General features: G+C 39.0%; 1 protein-coding gene and 1 non-coding gene across 19 annotated transcripts in view; one reads left to right on the top strand and one right to left on the bottom strand.

Moving 5' to 3' along the window:
• C2CD5 (C2 calcium dependent domain containing 5) overlaps positions 1 to 16,287 on the bottom strand; it is a 91,772-nt gene that overhangs the window by 73,050 nt on the left and 2,435 nt on the right. For all 18 annotated transcript variants that reach the window (XM_070789955.1, XM_070789959.1, XM_070789961.1 and 15 more), the window contains exons 3-5: positions 5,671 to 5,757; positions 3,585 to 3,756; positions 1,438 to 1,533 (exon numbers count right to left, since the gene is read on the bottom strand). In XM_070789955.1, coding sequence (XP_070646056.1) covers positions 1,438 to 1,533; positions 3,585 to 3,756; positions 5,671 to 5,757 — 355 coding nt within the window. The remainder of the gene's footprint in view (positions 1 to 1,437; positions 1,534 to 3,584; positions 3,757 to 5,670; positions 5,758 to 16,287) is intronic.
• On the top strand, positions 11,020 to 11,092 carry TRNAG-CCC (transfer RNA glycine (anticodon CCC)). The gene has a single exon. It is a non-coding gene; the product is annotated as a tRNA-Gly (tRNA).

The following is a 16,287-nucleotide window of genomic DNA, read 5'->3' as shown; positions in this document are numbered from 1 at the left end:
TATAGTCAGATCTTTTACACATTTGACAAAAATAACTTGTTCTAATTTATGAAAAAAATGTAATAGGCAATAAAATATTAATTTTTATAAAATAAGACAAATATGTGCAAATTATTTTAAGATTTTGTTGACTACTGGTACAAGAGTAAAACTCAAACCAGATGAGTAGCTTGCAATCTTCTCTATAAGTTAGTGTCCTGTAATTATGCTTTTTAAATAATTCTGCTTTTTAAAGCCATGTCAGACTTCTGCAAGATATACATGTCCATCCACCACAAATGGTTCCACATCTATATTGTCTGATTTTGAACAACCTATTTGAATTAGGTCTGAATATTCCACACATGTAGCCTCATCCAGTATGTTTCCCAAATGTAGATATTAATGGGATTTGTCTTCATTGATTGAGAAAGTGCAACAAGTTCTCTCCCCTCGTGTTGTCTCTCTGACCACTGACTACCTGCTGACATCAAGACAGCGTAGGCTATGTTCAAATACAGTATATCAGCTGTTTTATATCACAATGTTTTATATTACACATGGGCTCACACCTAGTTTAAGAATGCACTGATTTTCTTTCAACATGTAGCCTGGATGAACTGTGGGCTCATTATATATCAGTTTGGGTTTATTCCCTTAATTATTGCATTTTGAGTTAAGACTGTACCAAATGCTAGCACACTTTGCATTCCCATATCTAATTTCTCTAAGGCTGAATTAATTTGTTGCATTGCAGGAAAAAACTTTTCACCTTTATCTTCAATCTTGTTTCCAGTCCTTCTTAAATATTTCTTATGTAGTGCTTTACCAATCAATTCTCCACCTTAAACCCAGTATCACTAAACATAAGGTTTAAGTAAATATTCTCTCATTAACATATGGATTCTTCTTTAAAAATTCTGAAAAAGATTCAAAAATCCTCACCTGTTACTCTTTCTAATGGTGTTAAGTACTGTAACCCGCAGTGACTAATGTGATTCCTTCTAATCACGCTCTGTGGGCCTGGGCGGAGGCTGGCATAGAGACTAGAGAAGTCAGGGAAGGGGGGAACAACCAAAGGCAGCCTCCCTGTAGGCCACAGGGACATCGTCATGACAACCACATGCACAGACATGCCCTACTGGATTTTTCTAGAAAAAACCTTCTATGAACTTGTGAAAATTGGCTATCATCTACTTTAAAATCAGATAAGTTTCCAGAACTACAGCAATTAGTTTTGAAAAACTAGCAATTTTCTCTTTGACATTAAGACCAAAGTATAAATAGGTTTTCTGTCAGCCTTCTGAAATATTAATTTGATTTCTCACACGTAACGTATTTATTAATACATTTTCATATTTATTAATATAAATATGTATAAATTAACAAAATTTCTCATATTTATTAATAAATGCATTAAATTTCCTGTCAAATGAGTAATAAAATATATTTACTTACTGCAAAAGAATTTGACTCCACATGATGACTGCCTGAATCGATTTAAATCATTGAAGAGGTCTACTTTGACAACTACATTGATTTCCCCACGGATTCCTGTAATTTCAAAAGGAAAATCAAGTTTCTACCTTTAGAAAATAAAGTATAATTAAATAATCAGCAAATAAATGCCAATTAATGATTTTAAAATAATGTATCGATCATAATAGCAATGCTAACCTTGTTTCCTAATTATTTTTATTCTACAGATGCTCTAAGTAAATATTGTTCCCAACTTATTTTACCATTTTAAATATCAGTAAAAATACAGAATATGAATAATGTCACAATACACACAAATCTCATCAAATATCTTACTTCTTATAATAAACTACTATCGATGGAATTGCCAGATCAAAAACGTAAAATAGGCAAAAAGTACAAGACTGTAGGCAGAAGTATCTGCCAGTTTCTTATGAGTCCATCTGCCCTTTTAAAGAGATGACATTATTTTTAGGTTAGTGGTTCTCAACTTTTTGATCACTGGGCCTCTCTAATCTCAAAAACTATTGAGGATCTCAAAGAGTCTTTGTCTATATGGGTCAAAACCTATCTTCAATATTTACCATGTTACAAATCTAAACTGAGAATTCAGAAAAATATTTACTTATTACTTCATTTAAACAGGAAATCTATGTCAAAATAAACATTTTTATAAAAATAACTATATTTTGAAAAACAAAAAAATGTTTAATGATAAGAATGGCATTACATTTTTTCGAACCTTTATAGTGCGTAACTTAATGAAATATTTAGATTCTCATTTCTGCTCTGCATTCAGTGTGTGGTAACATGATATTATCATCAGATCAGATCAGATCAGTCGCTCAGTCATGTCCGACTCCTTGCGACCCCATGAATCGCAGCACGCCAGGCCTCCCTGTCCATCACCAACTCCCGGAGTTCACCGAGACTCACGTCCATCGAGTCAGTGATGCCAACCAGCCATCTCATCCTCTGTCGTCCCCTTCTCCTCTTGCCCCCAATCCCTCCCACCATCAGAGTCTTTTCCAATGAGTCAACTCTTCGCATGAGGTGGCCAAAGTACTGGAGTTTCAGCTTTAGCATCATTCCTTCCAAAGAAATCCCAGGGCTGATCTCCTTTGCAATGGACTGGTTGGATCTCCTTGCAGTCCAAGGGACTCTCAAGAGTCTTCTCCAACACCACAATTCAAAAGCATCAATTCTTCCGCGCTCAGCCTTCTTCACAGTCCAACTCTCACATCCATACATGACCACAGGAAAAACCATAGCCTTGACTAGACGAACCTTTGTTGGCAAAGTAATGTCTCTGCTTTTGAATATGCTATCTAAGATACCTCTAGAAAGCTCCATTGTACCCTCGTAAGAAAATGAGGCTAAAAATGGCAAATGACATACATGTAAGTATCATGCCGAAAACAGTTCTCATCTCACTTCTCAGGGCCTGTGAAAGTATCTCAGGGACACACAGATGTCCCTAGACCATACTTTGAGAACTTTACTTTAGGTAACAAAAAGCCTTTGAACACTTTTCTTCCTTTCAAGAATTTTTACAAAGTTTCAAAATCATTCATTTTAAAGTATGCTTTAGAAACAGAGTACTAATATTAGATGATTTTCAAATGATGTATTTGCTTATTATATTGCACAAATTCAGCAAGCATTATTCCAAATTACGGTCAGAAAAGTTACAATTCTACCAACAATACATACTACCACATGTCTATTAAAACAAAAGTCATATTTTTAAAAAAACCAAATTTAGCACAAAAGTCTTTAAGATAAATTAAAAGATTGTGAGGACTTCCCTGGTGGTCCAGTGATTAAGTATAGGCCTGCCAATGGGGACATGGGTTCAAATCCCTGGTCCAGGAAGACCCCATATGACACCCAGGGCAACACCCATGCACCACAACTGCTGAGCCTGAGCTCTGGAACCCATGAGCCACAACCACTGAAGCCCGGGCACCTGGAGCCCATGCTCCATAACAACAGAGAAGCCCTCGCTTACCTCAACTAGAGAAAAGCCCACGCAGCAACAAAGTCCTGGCACAACCAAAAATAATTTTGAAGATTTAATTTTTTAAAAAACATTGTGACTTATTTTCTTAAAATGTACTGCTTACCGTGAATAGTATCATAAATTGGAAACCATCCTGAGATGACAGTTGCAGCCTCACTGTAGAGTAAAGGATCAATGTCAATGTACACTTTACCAATGGCATCGTTTGCACTATATGTATCATGGTCAAGAACTGTGATCTGGAGAGGTTCATCTTGTAAATCTTCATCATCCACCTAAAAAAGGATACTTTAAAAGTTAAATCTTATAATAAAAATATAATAAAAATCTTCATTACCATAAATGTATGCATAATGTAGAAGATTACTTATCTCTGGGGAAAAAAAAATCACACAGATTTATCTCCAAGTAAAGGTAGAGAGACTAGTCATCAGAGAAATGCAGAAGAAAACCAATGAGATACCACCTCACATTTACATTCTTTGTATTAAAATAGTCATCAAGTCTGGTGAAGTCTACCTCGAAAATCTACATATCTTCCTTTGGTGGCTAAAGTACGAAACAGTTCAAAGTAAAAAAATGCAAATGAGCCTTAGCCATAAGAAATCAAACTCACCTCATTCATAATAAAAATACACATTAAAATTATATAATAATGTATATAATTTATAGGATAATTTATATAATTAAATTATCCTTCGTATTAGGATGACTTACATTTTTAAAATAAATAAATATGGACAAGAATATGGAAAAACTGAAACTCTCAAGACATGCTGGTGGGAATGCAAAATGGTGCAACCACTGTGGAAAAGTTTGGCAGTTCTTTAAAAAGCTAAACACAGAAATTACCATATGACTCACCCACTCCACTTCTAGGTATATATCCAAAAGAACTGAAAACAAAGATTCAAACAGATCCTTGTATACCAGTGTTCACTGGTGTGGCATTAGTCACAACAGCCAAAAGGCAGAAACAAATCCAAGTGTTCAACAACAGATAAAGAGAATAAACAAAATATGGTATGTTCATAAGATGAAATATTATTCTGCCATAAAAAGAAATGAAATTTGGATACACACTGCACAACACAGATGAACCCTGAAAACATCATGTTAAGTGAAAGAAGCCACACACAAGAGGACAAATACTTATGATTCCACTTACATGAAATACTTACATAGGCAACTTCAGAGACAGAGAGTAGATGAGAGGCTACAAGGGGCAGGGGAGAGGAGGGCATAGGGAGTTGGTGCTGAATGAGTGGTTTCTCTGAAGTGACCAAAAAGTTTTGGAAATAGTGGTGATGCTTGCGTATCATTGTATGCAGGTAAATGCAATTAATGCTGTTGTATTGTACACTTAAAAATGGTTAAAATGGTAATATTTATGACATATTTTTAGAAAATTCAAAAACTTTTAATCTATACACAGTGCATATGTGATTTTTGGTATATGCTAAAATCCAGAGGAAAATTATTACATAATAATATAATACCTTTTTAATCTGGGCTCTCCTATTCATACACCATTTTTCTAAACTGTAACATAATTTTTTTGAAAATTCAATATTCGTAGGGCTTCCCACAGAGAAATCAATGGCACCCCACTCCAGTACTCTTGCCTGGAAAATCCCATGGACGGAGAAGCCTGGTAGGCTGCAGTCCATGGGGTCGCTAAGAGTCGGACATGACTAAGCGACTTCACTTTCACTTTTCACTTTCATGCATTGAAGAAGGAAATGGCAACCCACTCCAGTGTTCTTGCCTGGAGAATCCCAAGGATGGGGGAGCCTGGTGGGCTGCCATTGGGCTGCCATCTCTGGGGTCGCACAGAGTCAGACATGACTGAAGCGACTTAGCAGCAGCAGGGCTTCCCAGCTGGCACTAGTGGTAAAGAATATACCTGCCAATGCAGGAGATGCAGGTTTGATCACTGGGTTGAGAAGATGCCCTGGAAGATGCAACCCACTGCAGTAATCTTACCTGGAGAATCCCATGGGCAGAGGCCAATGGGGCCGAAAAGAGACACAATTGAGTGACTGAGCACACACACAGGAAATATTTTCCTGGTGTACAAAAACTACATTACCTGAAATAAAAGGTAGTGCAATCATTCCTGGGGAGAGGAGAAAAAAGGGTCATATCAAAAATACACACACAAAAAATGCTGACATTTAAAAACTTACCTCAAATTTAAACCACTCTGAGTTCCACTGAGGGTTGAGGGACTTGAGATACACATCTGTTTTAAAGGTAGTATTACCAAATTTTACCTAAAAACAAATGAGAAATAATTCAAATATAAAGATCAAAAATGTGAATAAAAATAAAATTTAACGTCAGCTAAGCAATGGGAAGATTAACCATGCAGGGGGAAAAAGACAACTATCCCTGAGATGAAAGGGGAGAAAATAGGATAGGCCCAGGTAAGTTGATAGATTACACCTGGGAACAAGGGCTCGCCCACTGTTCTGTTTGACTAGCTCTGCCGATCCCTGGGTCAGGAAGATCCCCTGGAGGAGGGCATGGCAACCCACTCCAGTATTCTTGCCTGGAGACTCCCCAAGGACAGAGGAGCCTGGTAGGCTACAGTCCACGGGGGTCATAAAGAGTAGGACACAACTGAGTGATGAAGCACAGCACGGCATGGGGAAATTAAAATCAGACCATTATGTCAGTGTGAGAGCTTCCCTGGTGGCTGAGTCTGTAAAGAATCCACCTGCAATGCAGGAGACCCAAGTTCAATCCCTAGTCGGTAAGATCTCCTGGAGAAAGAAATGGCAACCCACTCTACTATTCTTGCCTGGAAAATCCCAGGACAGAGGAGCCTGGTGGGCTACAGTCCATGAGGCCACAAGTGTGGGACAAGACTTAGTGGCTAATCCACCACCAAGTCCGTATGGAGGAAGTACTCAACACGGCGTTCACTAAACAGGAGCTTAAACAAAAGAGGAAAGTCTTAAGGGTGGAGGACCAGCAAAACAAATCAGAAGGTAAAAAGGACAACTGTCTCACCAGCTTATCAAGGGAATCCAGAACTACAGACTATTATTACAAGAACTTGGTAACATATACTCCCCTATTTTCTTACTTCCTCATATTTGTTATTTTTTTTAATCTTTACTTGTGTATACATCGGTTCAGTTCAGTCGCTCAGTCGTGTCTGACTCTTCGCGACCCCATGAATCACAGAACGCCAGACCTCCCTGTCCATCACCAACTCCCGGAGTTCACTCAGACTCATGTGCATCGAGTCAGTGATGCCATCCAGCCATCTCATCCTCTGTCGTCCCCTTCTCCTCCTGCCTCCAATCCCTCCCAGCATCAGTGATCAGCAATAACTATGGTCATTATGGGTTTTATGTTCCTACGTCAGGGGACAATAAAAGGGGTTGGATGGGGAGTCTATCTGGTTTCACAGTCAGTCTTGGTGGGCACTAAATCAAAAAGAAAAAGTAAATAAGGAAATGAAGAAGATGGAAAGCAGGCTAAATCCCTGGGACATTTCTAACAAAGAATGGAGATTGTGAAACCTTAGACTGGACTTGAGAAGTGGTCAGGAAGCTTAAGAGCAAAACAGATAAGAAACTACTTCCTAGACTGTCTCATCTTTCCTAAATTTGATCTTGCCAAGCTCTTTCCCAGTTCTATCAGTTTTCACCAGTGTGTATGCCCCACCCTCAAAATTCACTAAAGGTTTATCCCAATACCCAATAAAGAATTTTGCACATTGTAGATACTCAGGAAATGCTGGTTCAGTCAGATTACCCATGAAATCTCCTTTCCTCCCTGACTGACAATCCTACTTTTGGTATTATAATGCTGGCAGACATTAACGTTTAATCAGTCCAGAAAATATTCTAAAAGCAAAATACCCAAAACTATAGTCATTATCTTCGTACATTTTATCACACAATTTGAATTATCAGGGATGATACCCACCATTTTGTACCTAGGTAGTTGCATCAGAGGGTAGAAAAAGTTTAAGAAATTACACAAAAATAGTAAGTTCTTGCATGGTGAGTGCGCTTAGTTGCTCAGTCGTGTCCCACTCTGCGATCCCATGAACTGTAGCCAGCCAGGCTCCTCTGTTCATGGAATTTTCCAGGCAAGAATACTGATTTGCCATTTCCTACTCCATCACGCTTGGTAAGGACTATGATAAATAAGAAAACTGAGAAAAAGGATTTGCCAACATGTCACAAACAGCTAATTTCCTTGATTTCTAACAAGTTCCTACAAAGCAGTAAGAAAAAGATCAATAAACCAACTGAAAAAAAGAAATTCAAAGAAATGGAACGTAGATGTCTTTTTAATATATCAAAAGATGAAAACAAACTAAACCAACACGTTGACTGCTTGGGTTGGTAGAGGTCCAAAGTCCGAAAAAACAGTGTGAGTGTTTCATACTCGTACTCTTGTTGCTGTAAGTGCAACTCTGAACAATCTTCACAAAGTGCAATCTGACAACAGTTATCAAAATGTTAAATGCCCATACCCTTTAAACTCATACAGAGATGCACAATGACATATACAAGCAGCATGATGGTGGCAAATGACTGGAAGTAACCTAGATGTCCATCAATTGGGAACTGGCTAAATCAAGTATGGGAAAGCTGCATGATGCAGTGCTAAAGAGAAAAATGAAGCCGTTCTCCAAACACTAGTACAGAACAATGTCTAAGGGCCCAGGTTTGATCCCTGGTCAGGGAACTAAGATCCCACATACCACGACTAAGCCCATGTGCTGCAAGCAGAGAAGTCTGTGTGCTGAACCAAAGAGCCCAGTGCAGCCAAAATAATTTGAATTTAAAAAATTTTTCAAAAGGAACAATGTCTATGATACATCTCTACTGCAGGGCAGTGTGTATGGTATTCTTTGTGGAGGAAAAAAATGACAAAATGTCATAAGGCATATGACATATGCCTATATGTGCACGCATTATTTCTGGAAGGATATACAACAAATGTTAACAGAGGCCACTGAACAGAACAAAACAGATCAGTTGAAGGAGAGGCAATGAGAGGCTGACTCATTTTGCACCTGCTGGAATTTTGACATGCATGTATATTACGTATTTTTTAAATGGGCTATTTTAAAAGTCAAAAACATCAAAAATAAATTCAAATGGCAAAAACTCTGTTTAGATTCGAATTACAGAACTCTGGATTCACATCCAGGAATTTATCCTCAAGTAGTACTTTCACATGTGGCTCCTCCTCCAAAAAATACACAAAAACCTAGTGAGAACAAGAAAGGGACTAAATCACACACTCCCTACTAAAGAACGGGGTTAACTATATATGCTGGGAGGGGAATATGAAAAAAACAAGAAACATATGATATGTAAGAGTTGCTTTTTTTTAGAAGGAGGAGTAGACATAGACATGCCAAAAAAGAGACAGCAATGATCTCTGAAGAAGGAACTGATAAGGGAGCAGATAACACAGTACAGTGTAGCAAGAAGTATGGGGCTTTCAAGTTTACATCTGAGTATCTAAATCTTTTGTAACAGGAGTTATTCGTGCTCAGCTGTCTCTCAGTACCCAGGTATTGGTTCCAGGACTCCTCCCTACCCCTCATCCAACCCCCAGATATCCAAATCTGTGGATGCTCAGGTCCCTTATATACAATGGTACGGTATCTGCACATAATTTCCTGTACACTTGAAATCATCTCTAGTCCAGAGGGTCGAAAAGAGGACATGTCTGAAGCCCTGTGCTAAGTCGCTTCAGCCCTGTCCTCTTTGTGACCCTATGGACTGTGGCCCACCAGGCTCCTCTGTCCAAGGAATTCTCCAGGCAAGAATACTGGAGTGGGTTGCCACTTCCTTCTCCAAAATGCTATGTAAATAGCTGTAAATACAACATGTGTGTATGCTAAGTCACTTCAGTCCTCTCTCTGTGACTCTCTGGACTATAGCCTGCCAGGCTCCTCTGGCCATGGGATTCTCAAGGCAAGACTATTGTGTTGCCATCCCCTTCTCCAGCAGATCTTCCCAACCCAGGGATTCAACCCTACCCTTGTCTCATGTCTCCTGCATTGGCAGGTAGGTTCTTTACTGCTAATGCCACCTGGGAAGCCCATACTATGTAAACAGCTGCCACACACAAAAAATTCAACTGCTGCCTTTTGGAACTTTCTGGAATTTTTTTTCCCAAATATTTTCTACCTGCAGTTGGTTGACTCCAAGGAAGCAGACCCCAGGGCCATGAAGGGCCAACTGTATTACTCTGTAACTATCTTTTCACTTTTAAACCACAAATGTAAAAGAAATGAAATGAGGAAAAAGACCCCTCAGAAGAAACCTGATTACTACTTCTTTAATGTTTATTACATTTCAATATTCAAAACACCAAAGAAATATTTATTTTTTAATTTACCTAAAAACTACTTTATTTGAAGTAAAATATCACTAGGATTCATAATACCACTCAACACCATTCAAAAGCCAAATGTACCCAAGGGTTTTGGCTCAACTGCCAAAAACCAGCATATCATTCCCTAAGTTATGATTTTGGCACCCTCTTGAGTTCTGTCCCACTACCGTGTAGTGCCATAATGTGCTTTTTTTGGGGGGGGTGGGGTGGGGACGGTCAACTGTCCATTTCATCTACAGTAAAAATCTAATAGTCCCCATACTACTCTAAACCAACAAAAGATTTTAGAAGAAAAAGGCTAGAGCGGGTACTCTGCCAACATTGCGGTGATTCCCTACCTACTAAAGAAGAATCAGAGTTCATTTGGTCTTATTTAATTCAAAGGAGATTTTATTACTCAGCAATTAAATGAATGCCTCACCATTTAGCTAAAGAACATCAGGGATTTTAACGAGATTCCATGGTAAGGTAAAGGCATTCTCTTTCCCCACTCATTAGCTAAATTACCTTGAGAAAGTTATTTAACCTGTTATTTAAAGCTGCTTCCTCCTCTGAAAAGAGGAGTTGCTGTAAGCATTAATCAGGATAATGCATGTAGAGACCTAGCAAAATGTCTGGTAGAAGATGCTCATTAACTATTAATTTCTTTTCCGCTCCCAGTTCCTTCAAAGGCTCCTGGGTAAACACCACATGATAATGTAGTTTAGCAGAACAGTTTGTAACATGCACATTAATACTGGGATATATTTTGATTAATACTTCCCTTGTACAGAATCCCATCCCATTCATCCTGGAGATTCCCATTTAATAATCATCTTTAAGTACTACTTGGTCTTCATTGGCTTCCTGAAAGCCTCACATCAAATACAGCAGAAATTCCCTCAACCAATACAACCAGGACCAATATCTGAGTAGTCAGTCAAATAATTTGTAGTCAGATAATAATTAAAAATGATACAAGCAGTAAACATTTTCAAATAAAACAGGCAAACAAATATTCACTTCTCTATCTTTTATCTTAAGACTAAAGGCCTCATCTTTGAGTAAGGATCCACTGCTGATAGTTCTGTGGCATCTTTTTTGCATAAACAATACTCATAATGTATCATCTGTGTTTACCAGTTTGGGTTTCCTTATAATGTGGTAGAGGGACTTCCCTGGTAGTCCAGTGGCTAAGACTCTGAACTCCCAATGCAGGGGGCCCAGGTTCGACCCCTGGTCAGGGACCTAGATTGTACATGCCATAGCTAAAGACCTGGTGCGGCCATATAAACAAATAATTTTTTTTTTTTCATGCAGTAGACTTAAAATTGCTGGTAAAAAACTATGGATAGAAAATACTCATTTTAAAATCTTCATCTAATTCAGGAGTCATTTTTAGCAACTGTATCCATAAATCTTTACACAGCATTATCAACTTCATCATCCCACTTAAATCACTGATTTGTATGAGGTTTAAACAAATAACGATAACAAATGGAGTTGGCATAAATAGGATAGGGCATAAATAAACACAACTGCCTCTTAGTAATATATCAGAACTGATGAGAGAAACAGGCACACTGGAGCAGAATCTAATGATACGAGGTATTCAAAAATGTGTTTATGGTAGAAACGCAGAGCACTGGAGACCGTAATGAGTCAGCTGGTAGAAACTGGTTAAGAGAGCATCCACCGTACAGACTTCTCCCCGTCCTTTTCAGACCACTTGGTAATCTGTATCCATCTGAGCCACCAGGGGGCCTGTATCCCCTTTACTCAGCCAAATTTTATTTCCCAGTTCTATTCAACAAGAACCCTCTCTTCAATGACATGTGCTCTATCACCTCCTTTTGCTTTTATCAAGTTTGTCCTATTCATCCAAAAAATGCTCCCTTTTCCTCTCTGCCTGTGGAGATGTTACTATCCTTCCAGTCCAGCACAAAGGCTTCTTATCACCAGCCCAGACTTCATTATGCTCCTTTCCTATGTGTTCATACAGTACTTAGAGTCTACCCCATACAATGTATCCCTTTATTATATTATAATCCTTCATTATCCCCTTTTTCCTGCATTAATCTTTCCCTTTCTGCTGGATTATTCCTACTAGCACACAAATATGTTCTAATATCTTCTAATTTATTTTTTAAGTACTAAAAGCTGCATACCCCCTCAATATCACACTGTTTCTCCTCTCCCCTCACAGCCTTATTTCTTGAAACAGTTGCCTATTCATGCCACCCCTACTTCCTTATTCCTGTGTACAGTGCGTGTGTGCTGAGTCGCTTCAGTTGTGTCCAGCTCTTTGCGACCCTGTGGACTGTAGCCCACCAGGCTCCTCTGTCCATGGGGTTCTCCCATGGAGTGGGTTGCCATGCCCTCCTCCAGGGGCTCTTCCCAACCCAGGGATCAAACGTGGGTCTCTTATTATGTCTGCCGTCTTGGCAGGTGGGTTCTGTACCACTAGCACCACCCGCGAAGCCCTCCTGCGTACTTACTTTTCTACAGTATGCGTTTCCGGCCTTGTCACTCCTTCTGAGTGTCAATGCCATCTGAGACATTACTTTCCTGATTCTCTCCTAAAATCACTGGCTGACAGTATGTTTCCATTCCACAATCCTCAACTTCTAATAAATTCTTAATGTCAAATTTGTTCAAGGATCCATCCTTCTTCTTGCTCCCTCTTCTCTCCCCCTTAGTCAGTGGTTTGCAAAAGGGACAGAACCAACTTCTAATGGAACTTTAAAAATTGCCACCAGGTATTTTGGGGACAAACAGTAGTACTATTAAGCGAAGAAGCTCAGAGATGCTAGGTGTCCTGCAATTCAAGAGACAGTCCCCAACAATGAAGACTTGTCCAATGTCATGACTATCAAAATGTCCGCACCAGATAGCCAGATGGGTCAAAAACCTACCTAGAACCTAAATCAGTTTTACAAATATAAGTATTATAGTGTGGTTTAAATATACACTCACTTTAATATACATAATTGTCAAGAAATATGACCACTGTAAAAATCAGTGGACAACTTTTTTCCCATGAGCTGACTATTTTGGAAACCCAGATCACCTATGGCCGTGAAGGCCCATCTGAGATGCCAGCACTACACAACTGTCTCACTCTGTTCGAGGAGCAGCCGTGTTCAGGAGATCGTACGTGGAGGTGAGGTATTTGCTATCCTGAATCCCTGCTTTATTTTCTCCACATGGGGCACTTCTCACCACCTTGCACAGTTTCTCTCTTACTTAACAATTTTCCTGATTAACTCTCTCCTCCCACTAAAACCTACATTCCAGGACTACAGAAATTGTTTTGCTCACTGCTCTATCCTTGCATGCTGTACTATAGCCAGTACAGTATCTGATATATACAAAGCCTCAATAAATATCATGGACTCAATCTGACTACTTCATGTCTTCTACTATGGTCATTAACAAGTATGTCCATATTAAAATACATATTATAAAATACTTTTATTTCTGTATCATATTACAGTTAGAGCATTATATTGATTATTTAGAACTGTAAGCATGTAAAGATAGTAAAGGGAAGATTCCAAAATACCTGCTATATAAATGCGAGATTGGGTCTCACAGAGTTGAGAAGTATTGGACTGTGGGAGCTTATTTTTAACTCATACCTCTCTTCAGAACACCATCCTCACAAATCCAACCTTTTCTCCTAAATAACTCCAATTAAAGGACCCAAAGACACTTCAAACTGAACATGCCCAAACGGAAGCTGATGCTCAACCCACTCAGCCAATCTCTCTGAACCCCATGGAGACTGAGAAAATTACTCCAGTGACACCAGAAGGCTAGGAATCATCTCTACATCTCCCTTTCCCTGGCCCCTACTCCAACCTACCAAGTCCTCTACTGTCTACTTTCAAAGTGTATCTGGAATCCATCCACTTCTATTACCAAAACCATCACCTTGACCCTCACGATCTCTTTTTTGAACTATTATGAAATCTCCTAACTAGTTGACTGCTTTTGCTCTTTCCCCTCTGCAGTCCATTCTCTAGACAATAACAGAAATACTCATTTTAATAAGTGCTTCCCACTGAACTGACAATCAAAACCAAACTTCAGTCATGGCCTCTAGGATCCTGCACAATTGGCTCCCTGATTAACTGTCCAGTGTTCTCTCACAGCACTCGCTCCTTCCCTTATTACTTGCCAGCACACATCTCTTCCCTCACTTCCTGCAATAAGCAAATCCTCAGGATCTTCCCTCTGCTGAGGTTTCCTTCTCCTCCAGCCCCTCCGCTACACACACATACACCGCCACTGCCACCAAGCAGCTATTCCTTCTCATCCAGCAGGTCTGTGCCTAGCTGGCACTTTCTCGGGGGCCTCCCTTGATAATCCAACCAAAAGTTCCAGAGATTCTTCTTCTTTTTTAATAGTTACTGACAATTAGAAAAGAGTATCTGCATATATTTATTTTTTTACTCCAGGACAGTGACTATGCAAAATTAAATTTTAACAGTCTAGTACTTCTAAAAGGGTACAAGTACATGGTATTTAATTTTTTTTAAACCTTTTTTTTTTTTTTGGAGCTGCCACTTCATTTATTAGAAGATCGAGAACAATTACAGGTTGAAGAACAGAAACTTTAAAATCTGTAGCTTAAAAAATTGAGGTCAGATAATACTGGATGCATGGCATAGTCCCTCTTGGGCAGGAATTCTTTGCAAGGTCTCTATACTTGTGGTTTTAGAATATCCACTGATGACCAGTTTATAGAGTGATCCATGGTACCAAATATGAGTGTGAAACAAAGAAAAACAAATCAGATTTGCCAAAGCATGGCAGGAGAAATTAGTACATTTAGGAAAAAAATGAAAAGGTATGATGACTGAGCGACTGAACTGAACTGATGATGATGTAAAAAAGGAGGTCCAGTTTTCTCATGTGTAAAATGGGTCAGCCGGGGTACCTTTAGTATCTTTCTTACATCTGTAAAAATTATGAGTTGATTTGTTCACTGATTTGCACTGAGATGTGACCAAATCTTGATTGTACTGCATCTCACTTTCTTAGGTCCCATTTTACACATGGGAAATATACTTAGCCTCTGACAGGAAAAAAGGAGTAGGCAAAAAGCAAAAATAATAGAAGTAGTTCAGGATATAGACAAGTTTAGCTAATAAATCACATACTCTGTCTCTGTGGTGAAAGAAATGCTGTGACTTCTACCACGTACTTTGTTCCTTCCATACCATTTAGGTGGAAGAAAGAAACAAGGAAAAACTAACACATCCATCCACACACTTTTTGATGCAAAAAGCAAACTATTATTAGATTGATTTATTTGTATACCTTACGTCAGGGCAAAAAAAAAATTTTTTTTTTTTTGGTGAAATGAATGTTTGATCTACAATAAATACCAATAGGAAAAGTAGTATTTGCTTTACAGAATTCAAGGCAGCATCTATTCTGTCGCTAATCGCTAAGTCGCTTCAGTCGTGTCCGCCTCTGTATGACCCCATAGACGGCAGCCCACCAGGCTCCCCCGTCCCTGGGATTCTCCAGGCAAGAACACTGGAGTGGGTTGCCATTTCCTTCTCCAATGCATGAAAAGTGAAAAGTGAAAGTGAAGTCGCTCAGTCGTGTCCGACTCTTAGCGACCCCATGGACTGTAGCCACCAGGCTCCTCCGTCCATGGAATTTTCCAGGCAAAAGTACTGGAGTGGGGTGCCATTGCCTTCTCCATTTTAAAACCTTTTATTTTGGATTGGCGTACAGCCGATTAACAATGTCGTGATAATTTCAGGTGAACAGTGAGGGTAAACCCCCTGAGATTCTCTATCACTTTTCTTTCATGACTCTCACCACTATTTCTAATTATAAATTTAAGTTTCCTTTACTTTTTAACATCTGGTTCTCCCACCAAAATATACAGTCCATAAAAACAGGAACCAAGAATATTTTATTCACTATCACATATGCATCGGCTAGATCGGTGACTACCACAAGGCTTGGCAAACAGCAGACACTCAGTAACTATTTGTTGAAAGAAGGAATGAATGAGTCACCATTAAATCCAACTCCTCCCTCTCCAGCAAACACCATTTGTTACCAAGGCCTGAGAATGTTACCTCACAAACGTCCCTCAAATCTTTCTCCTTTAATTCATTCCCACTATCATCTAAACACGCACACATTGTCTGGATAATTTTACCACCTTCTCAACTGATCTCCTTGCCTCGTCTCTCATCTATCCAGGCTATCAATAACATCACCATTCAAGTCATCCTAGAAAGAAACAACCTAATACAAAAATGATCTTATTTCATTTCTGCTTGAAAAACTTCCCCAAACGACCCTACACTCAAAAAAATAAAGGAAAATTGTCTTTAATACAGAAAATGAGGTTGGCGCAAACCTACCTTTCTAGCTTTAACCCCCCAAAGCTCCACTACCCACATATCCCT

This window comes from Bos indicus, chromosome 5 (assembly GCF_029378745.1).
Source record: "Bos indicus isolate NIAB-ARS_2022 breed Sahiwal x Tharparkar chromosome 5, NIAB-ARS_B.indTharparkar_mat_pri_1.0, whole genome shotgun sequence".
Lineage (NCBI taxonomy): Eukaryota > Metazoa > Chordata > Mammalia > Artiodactyla > Bovidae > Bos > Bos indicus.
The sequence above is the reverse complement of the archived record's forward strand: the minus strand, read 5'-3'. Positions and strand labels throughout refer to the sequence as shown.